The 23,770-nt window shown below is 40.2% G+C and overlaps 3 protein-coding genes across 4 annotated transcripts; 2 read left to right on the top strand and 1 right to left on the bottom strand.

Moving 5' to 3' along the window:
• Nucleotides 1-7,491: 7,491 nt before the first annotated feature.
• On the top strand, nucleotides 7,492-14,362 carry LOC103696433 (pentatricopeptide repeat-containing protein At1g62350). Its single transcript, XM_008778059.4, has 2 exons — nucleotides 7,492-7,891; nucleotides 13,491-14,362. Exons 1-2 carry the CDS (start codon nucleotides 7,517-7,519, stop codon nucleotides 13,878-13,880), a joined length of 765 nt encoding a protein of 254 aa, XP_008776281.3. The 5' UTR covers nucleotides 7,492-7,516; the 3' UTR covers nucleotides 13,881-14,362.
• A 1,348-nt stretch (nucleotides 14,363-15,710) lies between these two features.
• LOC103696432 (macrophage migration inhibitory factor homolog) lies at nucleotides 15,711-17,757 on the top strand. Of its 2 annotated transcripts, XM_026800890.2 has the most exons (4): nucleotides 15,711-15,955; nucleotides 16,957-17,157; nucleotides 17,244-17,302; nucleotides 17,463-17,757. In XM_026800890.2, exons 1-3 carry the CDS (start codon nucleotides 15,845-15,847, stop codon nucleotides 17,295-17,297), a joined length of 366 nt encoding a protein of 121 aa, XP_026656691.1. In that variant the 5' UTR covers nucleotides 15,711-15,844; the 3' UTR covers nucleotides 17,298-17,302; nucleotides 17,463-17,757. The 2 variants fall into 2 exon arrangements, with proteins under 2 accessions (XP_026656691.1, XP_008776280.1); XM_008778058.4 differs by lacking the exon at nucleotides 17,244-17,302 and having other exon boundaries at nucleotides 15,712-15,955; nucleotides 17,463-17,753.
• Nucleotides 17,594-22,502, bottom strand: LOC103696439. Its single transcript, XM_008778067.3, has 2 exons — nucleotides 19,825-22,502; nucleotides 17,594-19,520 (listed from the first exon to the last, which is right to left on the bottom strand). The coding sequence occupies exons 1-2, from the start codon at nucleotides 20,673-20,675 to the stop codon at nucleotides 18,878-18,880; spliced, it is 1,494 nt and encodes a 497-aa protein (XP_008776289.2). The 5' UTR covers nucleotides 20,676-22,502; the 3' UTR covers nucleotides 17,594-18,877.
• Between the last annotated feature and the right edge of the window lie 1,268 nt (nucleotides 22,503-23,770).

The raw sequence follows: 23,770 nt of genomic DNA, 5'->3' as shown, positions 1-23,770 counted from the left end.
ATAAATCGCTGTGAGTAAGGCATCTCCCCAAAGGAACATAGGTAAATCAGTGAAGCTCATCATGGACCTGACCATGTCCAACAGGGTCCGATTCCTCCTCTCTGACACCCCGTTGAGTTGAGGTGTACCCGGAGGTGTCCATTGTGAGACTATGCCGTTTTCTTTGAGATAGTCCCGGAATTCTCCACTAAGGTATTCTCCTCCTCGATCTGATCGAAGAGCCTTAAGAGGTTTTCCAGTTTGTTTTTCTACTTCATTCTTGAACTCTTTGAACTTTTCAAAAGACTCAGACTTGTGTCTCATAAGATACACATACCCATACCGCGAATAATCATCGGTAAAGGTAATGAAGTAAGAATAACGTCCCCTGGCTAGCACATCGAATGGGCCACATACATCTGTATGTACTAGGATAAGTATTTCAGTGGTCCTCTCCCCATGTCCTACAAAGGGCAGTCTAGCCATTTTTCCTTGAAGGCAGGACTCGCAAACTGGATATGACTCGGAAGTCAATGAGCCTAAAAGCCCATCTTTATCCATTTTGTTCATTCTGTCTTCTCCAATATGGCCAAGCCTGAGGTGCCACAAATATCTTTGGTTTTTCTCATCTCTGGATCTTTTGGATCCTTTGGCACTCACTTCTTGCTCGGTAACGTTCACAGATACATCCATATGTAAATGATAGAGACTGTCAATCATGAAACCACGTGCGACTATTTTATTTCTTAAATAAATAGAACAGCAGTCTTTGTCAAATGTAAAAACATGACCTTCCTGTGCTAGACATGAAACAGAAATCAAATTTCTGCTAGCAACAGGTACATAATAGCAGTCTCTAAGTATTAAACTAAATCCAGACGGTAGTCACAGATGGTAGGTGCCTACAGCCACAGCAGCAACTTTTGCCCCGTTGCCAACCCGAAGGGTTACCGCACCTTCCGCCAGCCTTCTACTTTCCTTTAGACCCTGCATGGTAGTGCACAAATGAGCACTAGAACCAGAATCTATAACCCAACTAGAAGTAGAAGAAACCGTTAGATTAGTTTCAATTATGAGCAAGTCTATACCTTCCGAAGGTGTGTCACCTTTCTTGTTCTTCAGGCTCTCGAGGTATGAAGGACAGTTTCTCTTCCAGTGGCCTTCGACATTGCAGTGGAAACATTTTCCTTTGTCGTTAGCCTTTTTCTTTTGAACTTCCTTCTTTGGCTTCTTGTCTTTCTTCTGCTTCTTAGCAGGCTTCTTTTTCTTCCAAGTAGACTTTCTCTTGGAACCAGAAGTCAACTCAGCAGCAAGGACATTGCCCCTTGAACCTTTCAAGGCTCCCTCAGCAGTTACCAACATGTTTATGAGTTCAGTCTTAGTGCATTCAATCTTATTCATGTGGTAGTTTACTATAAACTGACCAAATGAATCAGGAAGTGACTGTAGGATCAAATCCACTTGTAATTCCTTGTGCATGTCCATACCGAGCTTCTCAAGCTCCTCTAGGTCCTTGATCATGGTCAGACCGTGATCATGGACAGACTGCCCCTCGCGCATATTCGTTTTGAAAAGCCTCTTGGACACTTCAAAACGAGCTGTGCGACTCTGCTCACCATACAACTCTTGCAGGTGTGCCAGTATGTCCCTAGCAGTCTTTATATTTTCATGCTGGCATTGGAGTTCATTAGACATGGATGCCATCATATAGCATTTTATTCTAATGTCATCATCCAACCACTTTTTATGCATTTCACGCTGAACATCAGTAGGACGTGCTGGTAGTGTGGGGATATCTGAATCGAGTATGTAGCCTATCTTCTCACAGTCCAAAACTATTTTGAGATTTCTAAGCCAGTCTTTGTAATTGGTTCCGTTCAGTCGGTTGGTCTCAAGAATACGGGTCAAAGGGTTTGAAGCCGACATTGTATCTGCAGAGAGTAAAGATTCTAGTTAGACTTTTGTACTTGATCCTAATCTGTTCTAAGGTCTTTTAGAACAAATGTAACTCCCACTATTTTCTCGAATCCCTCACACTCCCCTGGTAGGAAAACGGAAATCCCACACGACTAGGGTTTCTAGTGGGTACTGCGGTCCCACCGATTTACATGCCACCTCACCTAACAGTTATTGGTGACACATAGATGGATGAGTGTACAACTCTTGTATAATGCTTCTCAAGCATGTTGCAGTGTTACTTGGTCTCTAAGCCATGAAGACCTCACCTAACAGTTATTGGTCCCATTTCTTAGTTAAGTCAGACCCACCGTATAACCGTAGGAATAAAGTCGTCATTGGGTCCTCACCTAACAGTTATTGGTGCCCAACCCCACCTTTACCCTACAACATCTCATGTCTATAGAGAGGTCCAGCCCCCCGATGCAACTTGACCACTGTGTCCAGCCGAGACAAATCAACATCAGAAAAGCCTTAGCAGCTCTACTACAGTGGAAGACCTATTGACTTAATATTGGTTAATCAGGTCTTAGTGTTTGCAACTTGAGCCCTTCATAAGAGGTAATCGAACAATTGGCCAGGTAAGCAGGTGGGAGGCTCTCCTTACTCAGAGAGTAAGGTTCTAATTAAGTAACCACCTTTCATGCTTTTCTAGACACCAATTAGATCAATTAATCTAATATGACTTGCTCATGTCGGTTCACTCTCGACTTGATTGAGGAGGTTTTGATTTAGGTCTCAATTGGATTTGCTACATCACATGTAAACCTATCTACCCGACTCGCATTCACATCTCATGCAAACGGTACATCACAGGCAGTTATAATCGCAGCATCAAATAAAGTTAAACTTTAAATAGGTGATGATCATGGATTCTAATTAGGTCGTATTACAAGCACATGCACATCAATTGATCAAGTGGTCTTCAACTCTTGAATTGGTTCTAAGCCTCCTTGATTCGATCCTTGATCAACTCTTGATCCCATCGCCATCAACCGCTTAGATCACCTTTCATCTCATGCCTTTGCTTCAACTTGATCGTTGATGTACATCACATCACAGAAATACAACCAGATGTAAAATAAAAATAAAAATAAATTACATCTCCTTTTAGGAGGCACGCAGGCCTCTCAAAATATCAAATAAGATGCATGCAAGCATCTGAAAAATTACATGACATCGCAGATCACATCGCAGGTCATTACATTTGATACCAAAAGGGTTTGAATCCTATGATCATCACCGTATGCAACAATTATAATTTTCAGATCTGAAAACTAACTGATTGTATCATGACATAGGTCGCTGATCATGCTAATCATGATTCTAAACTTTGTAATCCAATTAACAATGTATTTAGAATCATCTTTTTATCACATAAAAATCAGCATGCAAAAAATCAGCACCCCTGAAAAATCTGCATGCAGAATTTTTCAGCATGCATGATCATTCAATTTTCAGATCTAATATGCCTTTAGATATTTAATTCTTACCTTAATCTACGAAGCCTAGGCTCTGATACCACTGTTGGGAACCCGCCCATGCCGCTGATATTTCAAAAATTTTTCAGATGGCAGCGAAATCGGCATGCACGGGTTCGACGTTCATCGCATGAACGTTGTTTCGAGACCTTTCGTAATTAGGTAAGAATTAAAACTTTTAAAACTATTAGGAAGATCAAATCTTCACCTTGTGCGGGTAGATGATCACCGCAAATCTGAATTCGTGGTTTTGGAAGAGGGTTCGCTTGAAGCCGTTCAAACGTCCGGCCTCTACGGGTATCCACACGAAGTAGAGGACTGATCAAATCTTTCTTGTCTTCCCGGGGTGCTAGCTCCCTTGCAAAGACTTCTTTTGATGGCTGATCTCCTCTCTTTCAATCAACCCTTGATTGTGCTTGAGAGGAGGAAGAAGAAGGATGAAGATGAGGAAGAAGAAAGAACCCCACGCAGCCTTCTTTTGTTCCTTGCGTTGGATGAAGGAAGGGAAGGGGAGGAGGCCGCCAACACTTGGAGATCCTTTTCCCTTGCTTGCGGCTGAACTAAGAGAGGAGAGGGGCTGGTGGCGGCAGCAAGAGGGGGAAGAGAGCACACACCTAGGGCGCCGGCCCTAGGTCCCTTTTTATAAGCATCAAGGGCTCCTACAAGTTAGGAGCCCTTGACAGCCTTCTTTCTTTGGAGCGCCGGCCACCTTCTCTCTTCTTGTCGCCCTAAGCAATTGGAGAGGGGCTGATGCCCCTCTTAGTTGGTTAACCTAATCCTCTTCCAAAGAGGATTAGGTGCCTCTCTCATGGTTTCATCCTAATCTAATTAGGATTAGTCAAATTTGGTTCAATCTATGCTAGTCCCAATCCAATTAGGACTTGAATGAATCATGACTCAATTGAACTCTTCAATCCTAATCCAATTAGGAGTCATGTTGATTCATTAGATTATTAATTAATTAGGACTTAAGGAATCCTAATCCAATTAGGATTTGTTTAATTTTAGTCCTAATCCAATTAGGACTCTATTTGAATCCGAAGTCCTAATCCGATTAGGACTCTAGGAATCCTACTCCAAGTAGGAATCCAATTTTAATTCAAAACTCCTAATCTCATTAGGATTTTAGGAATCCTATCCCAAGTAGGAATCCCAGTCCTACTCCAACTAGGATTTCCAGTCCTAATCCAATTAGGACTCTAGGTATCCTACCCGAAGTAGGATTCTTGTTTCAAGTCCAATTAATTAATTCCCTTTGTTCCTTCTTCAACTTCTTTATCAATCAAATTGATTACTTGTGATTCTTAATCACGATTTCAACCATCGGATCGGTCAATACTTCTAGTGTGTGTGACCCCATAGGTTCTATTCTGACTGGTAGTGAGATATATTGTGATCTCTATCTCAATATCATTGAAAACTCCTTTCAATGGGTTGGAACGATTCCAACTCAACTCATTAGGGTTTATCGATCATCAAGATAATCCCTATGAGTCCCACCATCCACCAGTGACACCTAGCAGCATGTAGTGGCCACCCAGCAGAATGGAATGATGAACCTCTAGGTGCAGTTAACATGTGATACAGTCCTACTATCGTGGATCCCTACAGGACGGAGGTCATGGACAACTCGTCAAACCCCATCGTCTGTCATATGTCAAGATTTGTTCGACTTGAGTTCGATAGTGGAAAACTCTTTTTCACTTTATATTACTGCCCTGGCCAAGGTCTTAGAACTCAGTCTAACAAATCACATAGGATCACTCCTTTTCTATCAAGATCGATAGATTCCTTATAGGTGCATACCCTACTCCTACAGTGAACCTACTGCAGCCAATCTACACTGCATGGACCCATATGGCTAGAGACCATGTATGTGTGCAGTCAAACTACAATAACCTCACTGTGAGTAGCCGAAGCACCGCAGGTCAAAGGACCAGTCACACTACTGCAACATCAAGCAAGTCACTGACGAGTGGATAGACATCCAAGTGACTTCTTGTCTTGGTCACGCTCAGTACCCTTGTTCTCTAACAAGCACCTGCACTATCACTTCAGTGTCCCTACACTGTGGACTCAAGTCTCGTCCATCCAGAAGGAAAGTGATCTGTGCACTGATCGGATCGATCACCGTCCTCGTGATGATTCATTGATCAGGAGCATTTAGAAATTAATCACCAATGATACATGGCTCAAATTCTCAACTCTTGAGAATATGTATCATCATCTTATTAATTCCTTGGACGATTCATAGACACATAAATAATATGAATGAAAAGATGCCTTTTATTTATTCAATAATAAACAGTCAAGTACAAAATTATGTCCCTAGAATCAACAATGTGTCAGCCAAATTGGCTTCTAGGGCATACATCTAACACGGGTTACCTGTTTATTAAACAGGTCGGGTTTAGGTTGTAATTTCTGACCTGCTTAATAAACAGGTCAGGTTTAGGTTTATACTTTTCTGACCTGTTTAATATCTGACCCGACCCGTTTATGTCTGATCCGACCCGATTGCCATCCCTACGTAGCGCCCAGATTTGTTCTCATCTCTTGAGAGCCCCCACCCTCTAGCTATTTTAAAGTAAATTTCGATGGAAGCTTGTCCGTCAGTGGAGATTAGACATGTGTGGTATTTGTGATCAGAGACCATAGCTCCAGACTGATTACTGTCGGAGGGCGTCATTCCTTTGAGGCCTCGACATTTGGGGCGGAGCTCAGGGCAGCATGGGAGGGGCTATCTCATGTAAGACATGTGCTGGGGTGGACATGATTATTTTGGAGGGAGATTCCGTTGTCTTGATTAATCACCTCTAGGCAGAGGGGCGGAAGGAGGTGGAGCACCCGATACTGTTTGACGTGCGTCGGATGCTACAGAAGTATCGGTTTATCTAGGTCAAGCACGTCCTTCGGAAGGCGAACCAAGCTACTAATTGGGTCGCTTCCTTTGTTGCTCAGCATTCTAAAAAAGTTTTTATGGTCTCAGCAGTCTTTAGTTCCTTCTGCATTCTATAGTATTCTTGATAATGATGTAGATGGCTGTGTTCATGTGAGAGCAGTTTAAGCAGCCGACCTACCAAAAAAAAAAAGAAAAGGAGTAGTCTCGGCCGAGACTATTGAGTAGATCCTATATAAGGGGACGTGGGCGGCAGATCATTCGCTTATTGGAGAAGTGTGCTGCGAATATCTATTAGAAGACGAACAGAACTGCAAACTGGATTATCCTTTTTGCTGCTCACCACTCTAAAAAATTTTTTCTGGACCATTATGTCTTTGTTCCCCCATCTTTGAAGCGTATTTTTTCTCTGGACTCTCACGGCAGTGCTCACGTGAGGCTGGCGTAAGCAGCTAATATACCAAAAAAAAATTAGTGAGATTTGGGTACACGGACCGGGTCAGACAAACCTGAGACAAAGGAACATATTTGGTCTAACTCTGAACCAACTGACCTAAAAGAGATTGGACCGATATTGGCAAATTATTGTCCAATATCAGTTCAAATTTAGCCAAAGCATCTAACTTGATTCGGGACAAATCGATTTAGGATTTTCAAATAATTATTCATCCTATATTTTCATATTTCTGCAACCAGGTTAATGCATAATTAACAAGTTTCTTCATACATTTTTTAACTGATATTACATGTCACCGCATTAATGAAAAATCAAAAATAGTTCTTTACAATATTTTAATTAATTTAGTGGACATCTCATGTCCTCGTTACTTACTGTAGAATGAAAAGTTATGAATAATTCTATTAAAACTTTTAAATTATATATCAGTTTGTGAGACATTTTCTATATATAGTGGCTACATAACCATTCTATCACCACTATGTTAAATCATGTCATTACAAAATTGACAAAAGTCCCCATTTTTTTTAATTATATTTCAGCGTATATTTCATTTCTTGGCGGTTTTATGGAAAGTTTCTGTGTAAACAGCAACCATTGTCGGCTCATGCGGTGCCGGAATTACCTGAAGAATATATGAATTTTACCGTAGCATGTCACGCCATGTCTAGTGCACGTGACATGCACGCGAAGGCCGAGTTCTATCCCTCCGAGACGCCCTTCACTTTCCGAAATGGCCAACCGATGCTCCGCGTCGCTTCAGGCTTAATAAGGCGGCGAGCCACTGACGGGCTCGCCGGAACCCTAACCCTAGCCCCGGCCTTTCTCCTTCTCCGCGATGGCGGCAGCGGCCCTGGAGGAGCTGATATCCTCTGCCGCCGCTCCTCCTCTTCCGCCTCCTCGCTGGCTTCGAGCCCTAGCCTATCGATCTGGCGGCGGAAAAAGGAGATGGGAAAGGAGGGCCTCTTCGTGGTCCAGCAGCTCAAGCGCCTGGCTTCCGTCGGCGGGCCGAGGCTCGAGCAATTCATGCGCTCGCACGTCTCCCGCCTCCTTCGAACCGATCTCTTCGCCGTTCTCGCCGAGTTCCAGCGGCAAGATCACGTCTTTCTCTCCATGAAGGTCAGAAAGCTTCTTAATTTATTGCTTCCAAGTCGATTTTTTCTGTTTTCTTGGCAAATTAATTTGTTAAAAGAAGAATCAAATATCTTATATCGGCTATTGTTTTCACTATGATTAGTCTAAAGACTAAGGTGGCCTTCATTGTTATTTTTCCCTATAAATCAACTCTACTACGTTGCAAGTAGACTTTGAATTTTTTTTCCCCGTAATATTTCTTCTTATATGTTCCCTTTCGGGTGCACCAACAAAACTTATCTTCCAAATTTAAGTATTTAGTTATATTTATATTCGAATTTGTCATAGTCTATGAGGAATATTAAAAGCCTATTTAAAAGGTTGCTCAAATTCAATATCATGGATGGTATTGATATACTTTGATAAAAATTTTATAGCAAGAGCTGCTATAGAAGATCATATGGAAGAGTCGTTAAAATCTGCTACGTCAGCAAATTTGTGGATCTCAGGGAAAACTTCTACTGAGCAGAAGGGGCTCTAATGGAGCTCCTGTTAGTTCTTCCTGGAGAGGATCCCACCATGATCTACGATCCCACCGCCCATGACTTTTCCTCCTCTTCTCCTCCTGACATCTCTGTCCACCACCTATGTCTACTGCCATCTCTGGCACCTAGTCGACCATGGACATTGTATTTTGTTGCTGACAATAGCGATCCCTTCCTCTTCTATTCCCTCCATCCCTGATTCTTTATTTCTAACCCTAACAGTAATTCCATTTCTGATCCCTAAACCTAGACACACAATCAATACTTCTTCTTCTCCATGGTTGATGTGTTCCCAAAGTTCAAGTTGCTAAACCTCCTTCTCCTGGTATTCTCTAGCAAGCTCAGCATCTCCCATGATGGCCTTGATTTCTAGCAATTCATGGTCACTCACTCCATCACTGGCATCATCACACACTGTCATGTTCCTTTTTGGCACTCTCAGGATTGGCATGCAAGCTTGCTCTCCTCCCTGCCGCACCCTCCCCAGTTGTCCTCTATTAGGCCTTCCTGTCCGTCCTCCCACTCAAGGGCCTTGTCAACCACTACTGTGGCCTTGGCACCATGGGCCTCACTGTTGGCCCCACCTTTCTATCTACATCTCCATTTGCAAGATCTTAAAGGAGCTTCTTTCTCTGGGGAATTGTAAAACCCAGTCACCCATGCCTTATCAGGGTTTCTTGCTATTGTGGCCAGTGATGCGGTGTTCAAACTGAAGCAGAGGTGGTGGTGGGAGGTGGTAGCAGGGTGGGATGAGAACTAGGGCTTATGAAAGAGGAATAAAGAATATTGGTCATGTTCAAAGAAGGCTAGGCTTGCATAACGCGGTGATGCTAGTGGCAATGCTGGCGTTTAACTAGGTGGGCGGAGATAGTGATAGTTGAGGTTGCTATGATCGGAGTTGTTGGAAGGAGGAGGAGAGAAAAGGCAGGGGTGATGCACTTCTTTCTATGATACCTATTTTGTGGGGTGGAATAAGAAAAGGGAGTGGATATGGCTTACTTCAAGAGAAGCCGGTCTTTTAAGAAAGCTTTTTATGGACTCAACATGATGTTTTATTCATGAGGAACCAGATATATAACATACAGACTTGACAGCCACCCTTACTACATGTCTAACCAAACCGGTCCATATCCTAACAAGTTAGCTACATGAGAAACAACACAACAACAAATTAACTATGTTAGCTTATTCCCATATCCTTTAATGGCTCCTAACACAAATAGCCTATATGGTCCATATCATTCGCCCTTGAAGCAACCTTGCTTCAAGGTTAGCATCAGTTAATGGATCCAACAGCGCATGATAGCTCGGTTGCTTCCAATTCATGTGTCACTTCTTCATCTTTGCACTTTTGTTCTTCCTCAGTCCACAAACCCTTCATGAAGAAAAGCTTTTGTGTCTTGCATCAATGACCTGTCGAGAATTTCTCAGCACAGTTGTAGCAGAGATCTCTATCTCGTCACTCTCTCGTCTTAGTGGCCTTTAGCAAGACCTTGGCTTCTTCTGTTAGCTGCTAATTTTTCTTGTAACCTGGTAAATCTGATTGCTGCTAAGAGTGATGAAGGCTGGAATGATTGAACACTTAGGAGAATCTCCTCCTTCAATCCTCCCAGAAAGCAGCCAATCACGAAATGCTTATCAAGACTTTCAGTATGGTTGGCTAAGGTCTTAAGGTCGTTCTGATAGTTTTGCACCGATCAATATTGTTGAAGCTCTGTTGCATCTTCATACTCTGTGGATCCAAAATGGACTTCAAGAGCATGAGTAAAATCTTGCCATCCCATGTGGCCCCTGATTTTTTTCCATCCGATGATACCATTGAATTGCTGTTCCTTCAAGGTGGAATGAAGCTTGGAGCATTCTTTGCTCTACTGGAGTTTGATGATAAGAGAAAATTGCTCCGCCTTGTATGCCGCCATAAGGATCGGTGCCATCAAAGTGGGATAGTCTAAGTGCATTGCTCAAGTTTGAATACCTCCTTCATACCTCTCTGTGTGGGAGAAGACTCAAGTTGATTCACCAAGTGGTTGGACGAAGATTCTTCCTTAGTGCGAATCACCTCCCTTATGCTGCAATCATTCTTGGAATCTATGTCTGCAATCTTCTGGAAGACCTCATCGAGGCGTTGATGGACAAATTCTATTGTACTTCAGCTAGGATGAGACCATGGAGCACAGTTGCCTCCCTCGATTGACTCATGACCTCATCTAGCTTGGTAGTTCTGATACCGTCAGCCATTGTAGGTTTGATGGCTCTGATAGCGATAGATACATGCTTCTTTCTATTATGGCCTATATTGTGTGATGGAATAAGAAAAGGGAATGGCTAAGAAAGCTTATATGGATGCAACATGATGTTTTATTCATGAGGAACCAAATATATAATATGGGACACTGCACTATTCAATGGATTCCACAGACATGCAAACAGCAAACGGCCTATATGGCACAAATCAGGGGGTCACAATGTAGAGGTGGGCCGGCATTATTGCTGACGGCTGACTGGAGATGGTGACGGATGGAGGTGGCGGTGGATGGATGTATTGGGAGGAGAAGAGAAGAGAAAGGCAGGGACTGAGGGGTCTCAAAGAGATGGTGTAGTCTAGTCCAATGTGTTGGGATCCTCTCTAGGAAGAACTATTAGGAGTTCTAGTCTATAGAAGCCTCCTTTAAGATCTGTGACTTTGTTGATATGGCAGATTTTATCAACTCTTTCATATGGTCTTCTGTAGCATCTCTGCTTTAGAATTTTTATTCATTGGTATGCAAAGGATCCACATGAAGCTGTAGTTTGACCCACTGCATGGAGGTAGGTTTGGTGGCAAAACATTGTGTCCTTGTTCTTAGGTGTGCCATGTTGGAATAACTGACAATCTTAGATGTGTAAATGCAGAAGCAAGGAGCTTAAACTTAATGTTGAAAGCAAGATTGCTTGCCTGACATTGTATTTCAAATTTATGTATACACAATTAATAGAAGACTTCAGTGATTACTGCCACCAAATGTGTTAAACTTGACATAAGAGTACTTTTGTGCATTGTTTGAATGAAGTGTCGCAACCCATGAGGAAATCTTATTTTGATTGATGTGCATCCACTGGTGATCTACTAATTGATAGGTTAAATTGTGCTCTGCCCATAGTTTGTCTGCATTACGAACTCACGCCTTAATAAGAGTTGATTTCTTCCTCATCAAAAACCTTTTGTTGGTCAGATGAAAAGGTTATGGCTTCTTCAATTTTGTCATGTTCCTTGTAGAAAAATCTGTTGGTCACTGGTCATCAGCAAGCACTCTCTTTTGAAAAAAGAGGATAACAATATTAAATATTCAATCATCTTTTTGAGATTTTTTCTCAGTTGAATTTAAAATGAATGACCATAAGTGGTTAAATGAGTGTTCAATGATTATCATATGAACAGCAGCTGCAATCAACACATCAAAGACCAATAGCTTGTCCCAGATCTTATCTTTATTGGGTTTTATAGTTTGAGCAGCCAGATTTTTTGGCGACTCACCAACATCTTTACATACAGAGATTTGTCATGAGTTTGAATCCTGCAATAAGTTATGCAATTTGTGTGACTCTGTGCAACAAATTAAGGATGTGCTAAAAACCGGCTGAACCACGAACTTGGCGTGAACTGGTCTCTTCAGTTCAGTTTGTATTGTCTTTTTTTTTTTTTAATTCGGTTTGGTTTTGGTTTGAATTTTTAGAAAGCTGATTCAATCCGACCCGACGCGGCCCATGTATGTGTGTGTATGTATATTTCAATTTTTTATTTTTGTCTTGTATTTTCTCTTATATGTAAAATAGAATTTTTATGTTTAGACTTAGCCCAGCATTTAGTCCAGTCCATTGAACACACCCTAGATAAAATGGAATTTTTATGCTGAGACTTAGCCCAGCCTATTTAGCCTAATCTATTGAACATCAACCTGATAAATCGAAGCGAACCGAACCAAATTTCTCGGGTTGGTTTTAAACGGTTTTTGTAAATGTTGGTTCGGTTTCTGTTTCGGTTTTAAGAAACTGATTTAGGTCGGTTCAGTTTTGGGTATATCTCCAAATTGACCCGACCCGTCCCATGCATGCTCATACAATGAATTCATGGTATATTTGTTATTCAATTTCTATATATGCCTGTTTAAAGGTTCTACTTACCCGTTTGTTTGATCAATCTTGCTAATGAGATATGGATTTCCACTTGATTTTCTGCTCTTTCTTTTTGTCTTTCTTGGTGTCGTCAAACAGATTCAAAACTGAGGACAGAATAAGATGCTCTAAATCTTGCTCTTTTTCTGCAATAGAATTTGTATTGTTTTGAATTCCAAACTTAATGAATTTTAATTGAAGCCTAAACTTCATGAGATTTGAGTGTTGTACTATCAATTGGAAATACTTTTTGAAGTTTTTGATGCAGAGTTAAAACTATTTTGTATCATGCCTGAGTTGGACATCAAGCAGTTGTGACGCAGGATGCCATACAGTTCTCAGTAATGAAACTTAGTAGCACATAAGATTACATAACTACCATCTAATGATATCTAAAAATATGGACCAGCTTTGTTTATTTCCCCATTTCTTGACTAAGTTGTGTAATTGCACCAATCAGCAAGGAAGTTCACATTGCTGCATTTAATGGCACTAGAGCTTGCTATTATTTTGATTGGTCTCTATATGATGCTTGCAGCAATTCCCTTTATTGCAAAAGATTCTCTCTATTTTCTTTCACTTCAATGATGTTGTCTTAATCAAGAGTTCCTTTCTGGCCCTGCAAGACCAAAATCTGTTTGCTTTTCTACCAGGTTGTGGCTTAATGAGGATTGCAAGTGCACTGAACTGCACAATATTGGCAAGGTTATTCAATCTTGATGTTGTTTGGAAGAGTGCAATATTCAAACGCTGTGTATTAAGATAGTGCATCAGCAAATCAACGTGAAATTTTTAAATATTATTGCTGAAGTATGTTCAATAACGAATGCTATATCTTAGTTAAGAAACCAAATGTAACTCCCAAATTAAAAATAAAATGCTGAGTTTAGGTACACATGATGTTGAATACACATAGGAAACTACTTAAATCAATTGCTTTTTTTCAGATATATGATTCAGTGCGGAAAGAAATTTGGTACCGGCCTGATATGTATTTCTACCGAGATATGCTCATGATGCTTGCAAGGAATAAGAACGTGAAAGAGACGAAGCAAGTTTGGGCAGACTTGAAGAGCGAGGGTGTCCACATTGATCAGCACACTTACGGCGACATTGTTAGGGCATTCAGTGATGGTGGCTTGCCTGTGCTAGCCATGGAAATTTATGATGATATGAGGAGCTCACCTGATCCACCACTCTCTCTGCCCTTTCGGGTTATCTTGAAAGGTCTAATACCATATCCTGAACTGAGGGAAAAAGTAAAGCAGGACTTCTTGGAACTGTTCCCTGATATGATTGTGTATGATCCACCAGAAGATTTGTTCGATGAGCAGTGATAAATGGTATCCTGTAATCAAATTGAAACCGATTTGCATTCACAACTAGCAGTGACACAAATTATCAGAAATTATCTCATGCAGAGAAGAAAATTGATCAGGGGATGCGGTACAAATTTGGTAGATGGAGTCTCATGGGGTACACATTTTAAGGGACAATCCGAAAGAGAGTTACAACTCTTCCACCAAGATGCTGAAAGATGATCATCTAGATGGAGAATCAAGACAGTACATTTTTGGTGCATATATTCTTGCAACTGTTTGTGTTTTAATGATATATCTATATAGTAAAAGGACTAAATCTTATATATGCAATCTTCTCATTTATGAGTGTATACTGTTAAAATTTACTCTATGAGGAGATGTCTTGTATTTTATATAAAATTTGGGTATTATAAAAGGGAGAGGAAGAAAAGAAACACGAGGCAAGTATTTGTGAATAATTACAGGCATCATATATAAGGGTTCTCTTTTTCCATCAATGTCAATGGCAGGATGCGAGACCATCATTCAAAATCAAGATGGCTTTATGATAGATGTCAATCTAACATCAACTGTTATCTAAATATTGGATCGAATGAGAACAAAAAGATTTGAAGTTATCTATACTTTATTGCAACACAATGTCTGCGAGGGGATAATCTTGCAGCTCTTGCCAATTCCCTTATGACACTTGGTAGAGAGAATGGTACTCTAGCATCACTGTTACTTGTAAATTGCACAAATATGTTCGTGTCATACGGCATGCCGTGTTGGAAATTGCATCACAGTTACTTGCAAATTGCACCAATACTCAACTTTGTCTTTATCACAATACATGATGTCTGTCAGGTGATAAGTCTGCAATGTATGATTTCAATCCTTGCAACTCATGCCAATTCTCTCAGGGTACATGGTTGAGAGAGCACTACTCTGGCATCATAGTTGGGAATTACTATTGCGTTCATGTTGTATAGCATGCCATAGCATGCCATGCTGGAAAATGGAATAAATTCTAGAATGTAGTATCATTCTTTTGATAAGTATACTCTACAATGTTTCTTTTCCTTAAGCTTTTCACCGAATTGAGAATGGAGGATGAGTGTGTTTACTATAACACAAGTTCTATAAACAGGTAGAAATTTCATTGAATATGGATAGGTATTAGTATTAAGGTTGCAAATGGGTCGAGCCTACTCATGATCTAATCATATTCCGATCCAATCCATCTTTGAAAACTCGTAGGTTAGATTGGGTTCAAATATTGATTCTATCTAACAAATTTCAATCGGCTTGATCATGTTAACAAAAAATACGTCCGACCAACTCAAACCTACTCCAGTCTAATCTAAAAACTTGAATCGTATAAATTTCCTTCTCCTTCATTTTGGATATCTTTTTCAATTCATTGAAGGAATTTTCATTTAAATTAATTCTTCTTTTTTATCTCAACAATTACAACTCCTCTCATCTATTTTTATTTGAGTATATTTAAACATTTATATTTCATTATTTATTTCTGTAAATTCTTATTTACAATGTCTTTAAGTATTTCAAGATATCTACTTTTATAATCGTAGTTTGTAGAGTTAGGAACGACCAATTACTTTGATAAAAAAAGTTCTTGACCATTCAAGGTCAAGTTAATTATCAGATATGATATTTTAGAGCTAGGTGCATGACTGTTAGCTCGATCCGATCCGGTCGTTATCCGAATCCGAACATTTTGGGTAATCTAGTTTATGCCCCGATCTAGTCCGAATATAACTTCCCTCTATCAACTGGACCCGACCCAATTTGATCGGCTAATAGATTTGGGCCAAGTCCAAAATCTTGATCCAATTATAAAACCGGGTCAGGTCCCCTGTCCCCGGTCCGACCCGATCCGTTTGCAGCCCCACTTGAGAAAAGCGGGCACTACGGAGGATATCGTGGCAGAGAGACCAGTGAAGGGCCGACGAACAGAGTAGCGGAGGGTTGCAGAGATGCCGTGCCTCAATCTTTCTACCAATGTCAGCTTGGACGGAATCGACACCTCCGCCATCCTCTCGGAGGCCACCAAGACTGTCGCCAAGCTCATCGGCAAACCCGAAGCCGTCGGTTCCCCTCTTCTAAACCCCTCTCTACCCTCCCTTCGTTTCTTAGTATCATCTCTTCTCCATCCGCCATCTCTTTATTTTTTTTGTGGGTTTTCCGTTTCTTGATCCATTTAAACTGCTCTGATATGAAAGACAATAACTTGCTTTAGGTTGTAAGCGATTTTCTATTATGTCTTGTCATCCTGTCAGTAAGTCCTTCAGTGTACTTCTTAATCTAATTTTCTTCTGGTTTGTCAACATTTTACTATTTGAAAGTCAGTTAGATTCGATTCGTATAAGAATAAGCTGATTTCTCTATGCAATAGAACTTTTTTTTAGGGTTGTTATCTGGCTAGGGTTACTGCCCTAATTTTATGAGCTGAAGACAGGATTTTGTTTTTTCAAAACGCGATCTTTTTATTTGTCTTAGTTAATTTTCTGTTTATTATTAGTTTCGGTGTTTTCCGTGATAGACTTCCGTGTGCATTGGAGATTTTTGTATTATGAAGTTCAATTTATTATCTGGGGAATTGCATCTCCACATATTTTTTTTCTATTCCATTATCTTGGGGGGTACCATAGAAGGTTGTCATCGAGTTTTTAATGTCCAGTCTAATTAACGATTGGTTCTTACTGGTTACGATCATTGCTGGGGTAACTTATATTAGCAGGTCAAGGTAGAGTAGAGTGAGGGAAGTGGAGATGTAAATCCCCTCATATTTTTTATATGTTGACTTAAGTACTAATCTGATGCCCTGCGGAAATATGAACCTTCATTTTATATCTTTTGTCGAACTTACTAACTCGTTGTCTGTAATCACAGAAATATGGAATATTGTTGCTTCAAACTAGTTTCTGCATTGTTTTTCCTAAGCTATTTTATTGCATGTTATTATCTTGATTTCTTGTATTCCTCAGTAAGGTTAGTTGGGTTTTGAATTTAAGTTGCCTGAGGAACTTAGTTCTTTTGGTCACCATAGTAACATATTAATTTACTTTTGTTTTTCGTCTGTTGACAGTACGTGATGATAGTACTGAAAGGATCAGTACCAATGTCATTTGGAGGTACTGAACAGCCAACCGCATATGGTGAATTGGTTTCGATTGGTGGCCTGAATCCTGATGTAAACAAGAAACTGAGTGCTGCTATTGCATTAATTTTAGAAACAAAGCTGTCTGTTCCCAAGTCACGGTTCTTTCTCAAGTTTTATGACACAAAGGCGAGCCATCTGAACTTTTCAATCTGACCCTAAGATGGGTCATTACTGGTTAATTGTTTTTCTCATTGCAATTTCTTTTCTTTTAGGTCCACCAAACTCAAGAATATGCACAATGTTTGCATGCTTTACATCAGCAGTAAATCATGTAAATAACCACTCACTGTTTAGATATTCTTAGTATTATGACCCATGTTTATCACCATTAGTTCTAGTTTTGAAGTATTTACTTCTTGCTAGTAAGAGTAGTTCTGGAACATAACATTTTAGTTAAGGTATTGATGGCTTTATTTTTTTCTACTTTGCAGGGTTCAAACTTTGGGTGGAATGGTTCTACTTTCTAGGTTCTGTGCTTGCCTGGTCTGTTACATTCATCTGCTGGAATGCATATGCTATGAACAAAATGTCTATTATGAACTTGAGACTTTAGTTGGTTTGGTCAGTTAACTGTGATATTTTACTGTTGATCATATCTACTTGGAAGAACATCAAGTTGCCAGTATCGTGGTCATCTTTATCTGAACTAGTGGTGTTACTAAATACATAAATACTGGATTCTGCATGATTTCTATTTCAGCTGATTGTCTTTGTGATTATGGTAAAGTATCATTTTCTGATGATTCTATTTTCATTACTCAAACTGAGTTAGTGGAATCTGCAGGACATGTTTGGTTGCAAGTATCTTTATCTTCAGTAGTTTTATCATTGCTTTATTTTGTTAGTCAATCTTAATGTCAAAAACATTGGAAAAAATGACCTGGTTATATTTTGGTATAAAATCTGGGGGATCACAATTTATGCATTAGTTAGCTTGAGTGTTTTGTCATGATGTTGGCTTCATGTAATCTCTATAAGTCTATATGCCGCTAAATAATATATTTAATATAGAAAAAGGCATGAATGGTCAAAAACATTACTTAAATTCTCTAGGCAGAAAGCTCAGTTCTTCTTCTTTCGTTTTTGTTAAAGGTTCCATTAGCAGTCATGCACTGGTCGTAGTTTAATATTTTTCTGATGGTTGCTTGGCTCACATTATGAAAAGCTTGTAAGAGCCGATGAGTTCTCCAATTAGTCAATTACTGTTCATCCAATTTTGTTGACAAGAGCATGGCATGTGTAACGTGGAGTCACAGAAATGGGGAGCTTTATGAAGATTCACTCGGAAGCTTGAGGGATATATAGTAGAATAAATTCATATCTGTAGTATCATGTCTCCAGTCTCATAGTAGCACTACCCATCCACTTCTATGTCCTTGTTTGTCAGCTTTCTTAGCTGAACGGTTGTTAACCAGCTCTACAAATGTTATATGAGCTAGGAGAACAAATGAATAATCTTCCCTGGCGTAGAAACAAATCCATTGGTAATAAATAAATAAGGGCTCTCTCTTTGACAGAGAGCCTTCCATATGCTTAAAGTCTTAGTAGAATATGGTATGCCTTTCTACTCTAGCTTATAGAATAAGGCAACTCTTGTCACGTAACTGTAAGTCGGAAGATTTAGGGCTGATGTATGCTTGTGCTGGTGGAGCAATAGGATCACCTAACACCACAAGTTTTGGGAATTTGTTTGTCTTAACATAGATCATTAGGTGTTTAACAAGAATAGAATTGTATAAATTCATAGTTCACATATTACAATCATACAGATCATTGGCCAAGCACAAATTTACATGGCAGCAACACAATCTTACTTTGTATGAGTGGCATAAATCCTAATCTCATGCTACTTTCGAAGGGGAAGGTAGAGTAATTCTCTGAACTCTAACCTCCTTGTTTCACTATAAAAGGTTCTCTGTTTGTTGGGCCAGTAGGTTAACCAAATCCAGCCTTTGATTTCCCACTCCATTTTCTTCCCTAAAGCTCTTCCACACACCTTCCACTTCACACTCTCTCCATACTCATCACCTGCAAAGATCACCCCTCCTTGTTTTGTAAAAGGCCTGGAGGCACTTGAGTCACGGTCTCTAAACCATGCTCTTGGTTGAAGTAATTCGAACTTTGAAGGCCTGGAGGAGAACACTTCTCTTCCTTTCACCGCATCATGAAGAAACCAATTCAAAGTCGCACTATCTCCATATGCTGATTGCTCAAATTTCCATGGTTTCATGCTCATAGTTACGGTTTCTGTGGCTGAGACTTTGAAACCGAAATAAGAATTTGGGGGATCAAATGAGCCTTCAAGGGCCTTCTCGAGGCTAACTTCATGAGTAGGATTGTCAGAAGATTTACTTAATGAAACCGACAACACATCAGACTGCAGCATTGGAGTGAGTTGCAAAGCTATACGAGATGGAAAGTGTTTCTCCTTAGATCCATAGCCTCGTTCAGCCATTAGAGTTTCAGATACCAGTGGGTTCACGTCGCATCTGGCATCAATGAAATGAGTAAGGGTGCTTCTAGTTGAATTATCACTTATTAGATAAACTAAAAACTTCAGAGATATGCGGTTCAGCTGGATAGTATGCATGTTCGACATTATAGTCTAGTTGTTGACTTTGTGAACATGTTCAGGATGGATTCTCAGGATTTTCCTAGTTTGTTTACTGACTGCAGCCAATGAATGACATGGATGTAAAGAGTATTGTCATGGGGTTATTTAGAGCCAGATGATGCTTGTCAGTGCATTCATAGATACATGTTTGATTTGAATTGATATAATAGCACACTAACCTTATGTTGTCCACAGTCACCACCACATCAATCCAGCTCTCCCGGAAGATGACCTTGTAAGCAAGTTGGATGACGCCTTCAAGTTGTTGGTACTTCAGAGAAAAGAGCAGACGTTCATCCTGTGTTGTAGTGCCAGGATCATCGATGCTCATGGCTATGATTGGGCAATATAATTGTACTTTCCATAGCCCACTTGCAGAGAAGGCATGTGAAAACAGGGGTGAAGGTGTTTTAAACGAGTGATTGGAGGCTTGAAACTCTAGAATCCAGTTCGTTACAGCAAGGTTTAGTGATCTCATCCATTGCTCTTCAAGATTGGATCCAAGGATTCGCACAAGAAGCTTTGATGCTTCTCTGGATCTTGAGCTTGCTAATTGGATCCTCAAAGTGTCCAGGCATCCTCGGCGAAGGTTGTTAGGGGCTTCATAGATGCAGATAAGGAAAGCAAGAGTGAGGAATGCAATATTGAACACATCTCTGAATTCATCTATAATTTGTACTGCAGGGAATCTCAAAGAGGATTTCTTATTGGGGCCGTACATGAGAACACTATTGATGATATCAAAGAAGAGATGGAGAACATCTTCTTCTTCCAAGGAAGGCTGAGTTTTGGTTTTCAGGTGAATAGGACTGGATGTCCAGAGGGAGATTGGCATATTAAAATATGCATAGATGGAGAAGGAGACATATGTGTTTTGGCGCTGGGAGCTTTTGGTGACTGAGAGATTCATGGAGGGATGTGTTGATGTTGTCGTACAGATGCAAAGAGATCTGAAATTTGTGTTCCATTGGGTGATTGGAGAAAGGTTATTGATCCATCCCCATACGTCTGGAACAAAACTAGAAGCCATGAAAAGGAGCTTGTATTACTAGAAACCCCTCTATGCATGCAAAACTTGGTTATATAACAGTGAACTTGAGGTCCACTAAGATAAGTCAAAACTCAATAGGTTGCTTACACTGATTCTTACATGGGAGAGTTTTATACTGTGAAAAAGTAGAATTTTCTCTTTCTATTAGGAATTTGGAGCAGAGAACTCGAGGTCTTTGAATGATGACCAACCTATCTGTTCTAATACCATCTCCTGACTCCATATTCCCTTTATCAACTAATGAAACTTATTCATCTGTTTCAGATTCTGCACATGAGGAAGTTTGCTTGTTCTTTAAAACCGATAATCTAGGTTTATTCATCATTATCCTATAAATTAGGCTAATCAGATAATTCTGTACTTTCAATTGGTGGATGAGTTAGGATGTGCTGTTCCGCACGCACTCAGAAAGAATCCTTGGTTTGGAAAAGACGGAATTTGGGCATATCCATTGCACAATGGCCTCCATTTCATGCAACTCATTCTGTTCTGTCCTTTTGAATACAGCACATATCTCTTCCCCATTAAGCTTCAACAAGCTTTTTCTTTGAAGCAAAGCCTAACTTACGCATTATTAGGCAAGTTAGGATTATATTCTTGGCTTCTAGTAGTTCTATTGTTGATTTTGAATCTTAATAAAGTACGAAAGTCTGGAAAAGGGGCTCATCTATTGATGTAGAAGGCCATTTGGAGCACCAACTTTCCTTGTCATCTTGTATGTATCCTTTCCAAGGGAAAAACTGTTGCTTTACATGTAAGAATTCATTCAAGGTGATATCTTTTTCCCAAGGTAGTTGATTCGGGAAGGGAATTCCTGCTCACCAACCCTCCCAACCCCTAGCTTCCTAAAAATAACGGATGAATAGTTAAATATCTACTAATAATGGATGAGTATGGCTGTGTTTGCAAGTGAGAAGTTTGAATCCAATGAAGGAGGGATCACCCTCAACCTAAGTTGCATTAGGCTAAAGATGACAGTAGTTCGTAGCCTCTCCCATGCAGCTCTTAGTTCAGCTTTCGTAACTGTGCAATGAGACAGATTTAGCAAATAACAGGTGCCCTTCCAGCTCCAGTCCCTTTTAGAGGGAGCGCTCGAAGAGCATGAAGGTCGCCAAAGCCTTGAGGCATCATTGGAAGTATCATCATATGTTGCTCGAATAAGTTCTTTAGCATGCCTGATAACATAGATGGTAATTTCATGTGCAATACCGTGCTTACCGCGAAAACTCTCGTATTCCTTCTAAGTAGTCAACCATTATAACAAATAATGCTCCAAACTCAATCATCAGTCATACTGTCCTGAAAGATTGATTCAGGTTAAGCTTGTGATTAAGAATATGCCAGGTTTGTTTAGCAAGATCACAATGGCATAGGATATGATTAATGTCTTCCTTCCCTTACAGCAGTCACAATACAAAGAATTAGACATGGGATCACAATGAGCTAAGAGGGATCTATGAGAAAACCTATTCCGACAAATCTGAGCTTTCAACGATCACTTAAAGAGCTATACCATCATTCATGTTATGGGAAGGAGAGGTAATGAAGTCACGCAACCTGATTTTAGAATATTTGACTCGACCCGCACCAATCAATTAGCACATGGATTAACAGAGATTGGATTGGAAGCAATGGCTTCAACCATCTCCATAGCAAATTAGCAAGCATCGTCTCATTTTCTGTTTTTAGTCGATAGATTCGCCCATTTTCCCAGATTAAACGTCAAAGGTGATCTGTCAAGTGGAATATTAGATAACCATGAGCTTCACAACAAAGTAACAGACCCACCATTATCCAAAATCCACCGAAAGGCAGATATTTTTCCAAGTAGTGTAAGCAGACCGAGTCGGGTGATAGCCTGCCCGCTCACCTTTATTCGGAAGAGACCACTTTGGAGGATTTGGGCGAAATATCTTCATAAACTCATGCTGCAGCGTCCTCTAGTCCAGATAAACTATGGGCCGAGTTCGTCTTAATACTATTTGTAATAACTTGGGACCTCATCCAAAAAAAGCTAGCCGGAATGTATTTTCTTAATTCCATATAAATACTCAAGATCTTTTTTGCAAATAACCGATGTGAGACTAAATACACATCTACACTAGTCCTCACATGTCCTTTTCCATAGCTCTTGGGTCGGCAAGCAGTCTTCCAAGCTAGCAGCTGAAGCTTCCTTTGATTAGTTGTATGGCCCCATGAGACGGATCAAAATATCTTCTCTTGAAAAGTAACAGCCGAATTAGAAAGAACATAGAGAGGGGCAGAGCAAAGCATAGATTTGACCAAGTAGATCGTGTCAGCAAAGAGCAGTTGACGCCATTAGTCCTCTTGGAAATATAATTGAAGTCTGGAGATACACTTTGTGGCCAGAAAATGGAGCACCTGAGTATCGCTGGACTTCTATTGGGAGTCCTCTTCTTCCATCTCATGTGCCCAGCGTGTGTGCTCTTTTTTTTTTTTTCTTTTCTTCCTTGCTCTGAGATTCATGCGGGGATGTTAGGCCTGTGCAGCTTTTCAAGCCGGTCAATGGACCGGGCCCTTCCATTATCATCAGCAGAAAAATGGATACGAGACCCCTGGATCATCGTTTCATAGCTGATAAACTCTCGAGGAACCATTCCAAACAGCATTTTGCTGTCCAAAAAGCATTTCAGACCACAAACTAAACATGTATGAGGAGAGAGGGCATCCTCGGCAAAGTGTAATAGGAGATGTAAACCAGCAACTAGAAGCACCATCAATAAATGACAGAGAAGATAGAATTAGTAATGCACTCTCGATCTAATAAGTTGATTACGGAAACCAAAATTATGAAGGACTGCCATAAGATAATCCTGATGACTGCTATCATAGGCTCTCTATATCCATCTTGTTCACCATGAGAGCTTTAGTAGTCAAAGCTTTTCCCATAGAGTGCATCATTTCTCGTGCCAGCATACATTATCAGCAATATTTCTACAATGCACAAAGGACCCCTGCTCTTATTGACATCAACTTTTTGGCTTATCGGATTGAATAAGATTTTTGCTACCAACTTATAGTCCATGTTACATAAACTCATCGATCTATAATCA

The sequence above is a fragment of the Phoenix dactylifera genome, chromosome 13 (genome assembly GCF_009389715.1).
Source record: "Phoenix dactylifera cultivar Barhee BC4 chromosome 13, palm_55x_up_171113_PBpolish2nd_filt_p, whole genome shotgun sequence".
In the NCBI taxonomy this organism is placed as follows: domain Eukaryota; kingdom Viridiplantae; phylum Streptophyta; class Magnoliopsida; order Arecales; family Arecaceae; genus Phoenix; species Phoenix dactylifera.
This window is presented reverse-complemented; position numbering and strand designations above follow the sequence as displayed.

Bases quoted from the DNA above. Each gene is read 5' to 3' on its own strand.
- LOC103696439 (XM_008778067.3), bottom strand. From the start codon at position 20,675: ATGGCTTCTAGTTTTGTTCCAGACGTATGGGGATGGATCAATAACCTT. The intron at 19,521-19,824 runs GTTAGTGTGCTA...CATTGATGCCAG, and splicing joins GTGACTGTGGACAACATAAG to ATGCGACGTGAACCCACTGG.
- LOC103696432 (XM_026800890.2), top strand. From the start codon at position 15,845: ATGCCGTGCCTCAATCTTTCTACCAATGTCAGCTTGGACGGAATCGAC. The intron at 15,956-16,956 runs GTCGGTTCCCCT...GTCTGTTGACAG, and splicing joins TCATCGGCAAACCCGAAGCC to TACGTGATGATAGTACTGAA. The intron at 17,158-17,243 runs GCGAGCCATCTG...CTTTTCTTTTAG, and splicing joins TCAAGTTTTATGACACAAAG to GTCCACCAAACTCAAGAATA.
- LOC103696433 (XM_008778059.4), top strand. From the start codon at position 7,517: ATGCTCCGCGTCGCTTCAGGCTTAATAAGGCGGCGAGCCACTGACGGG. The intron at 7,892-13,490 runs GTCAGAAAGCTT...GCTTTTTTTCAG, and splicing joins ACGTCTTTCTCTCCATGAAG to ATATATGATTCAGTGCGGAA.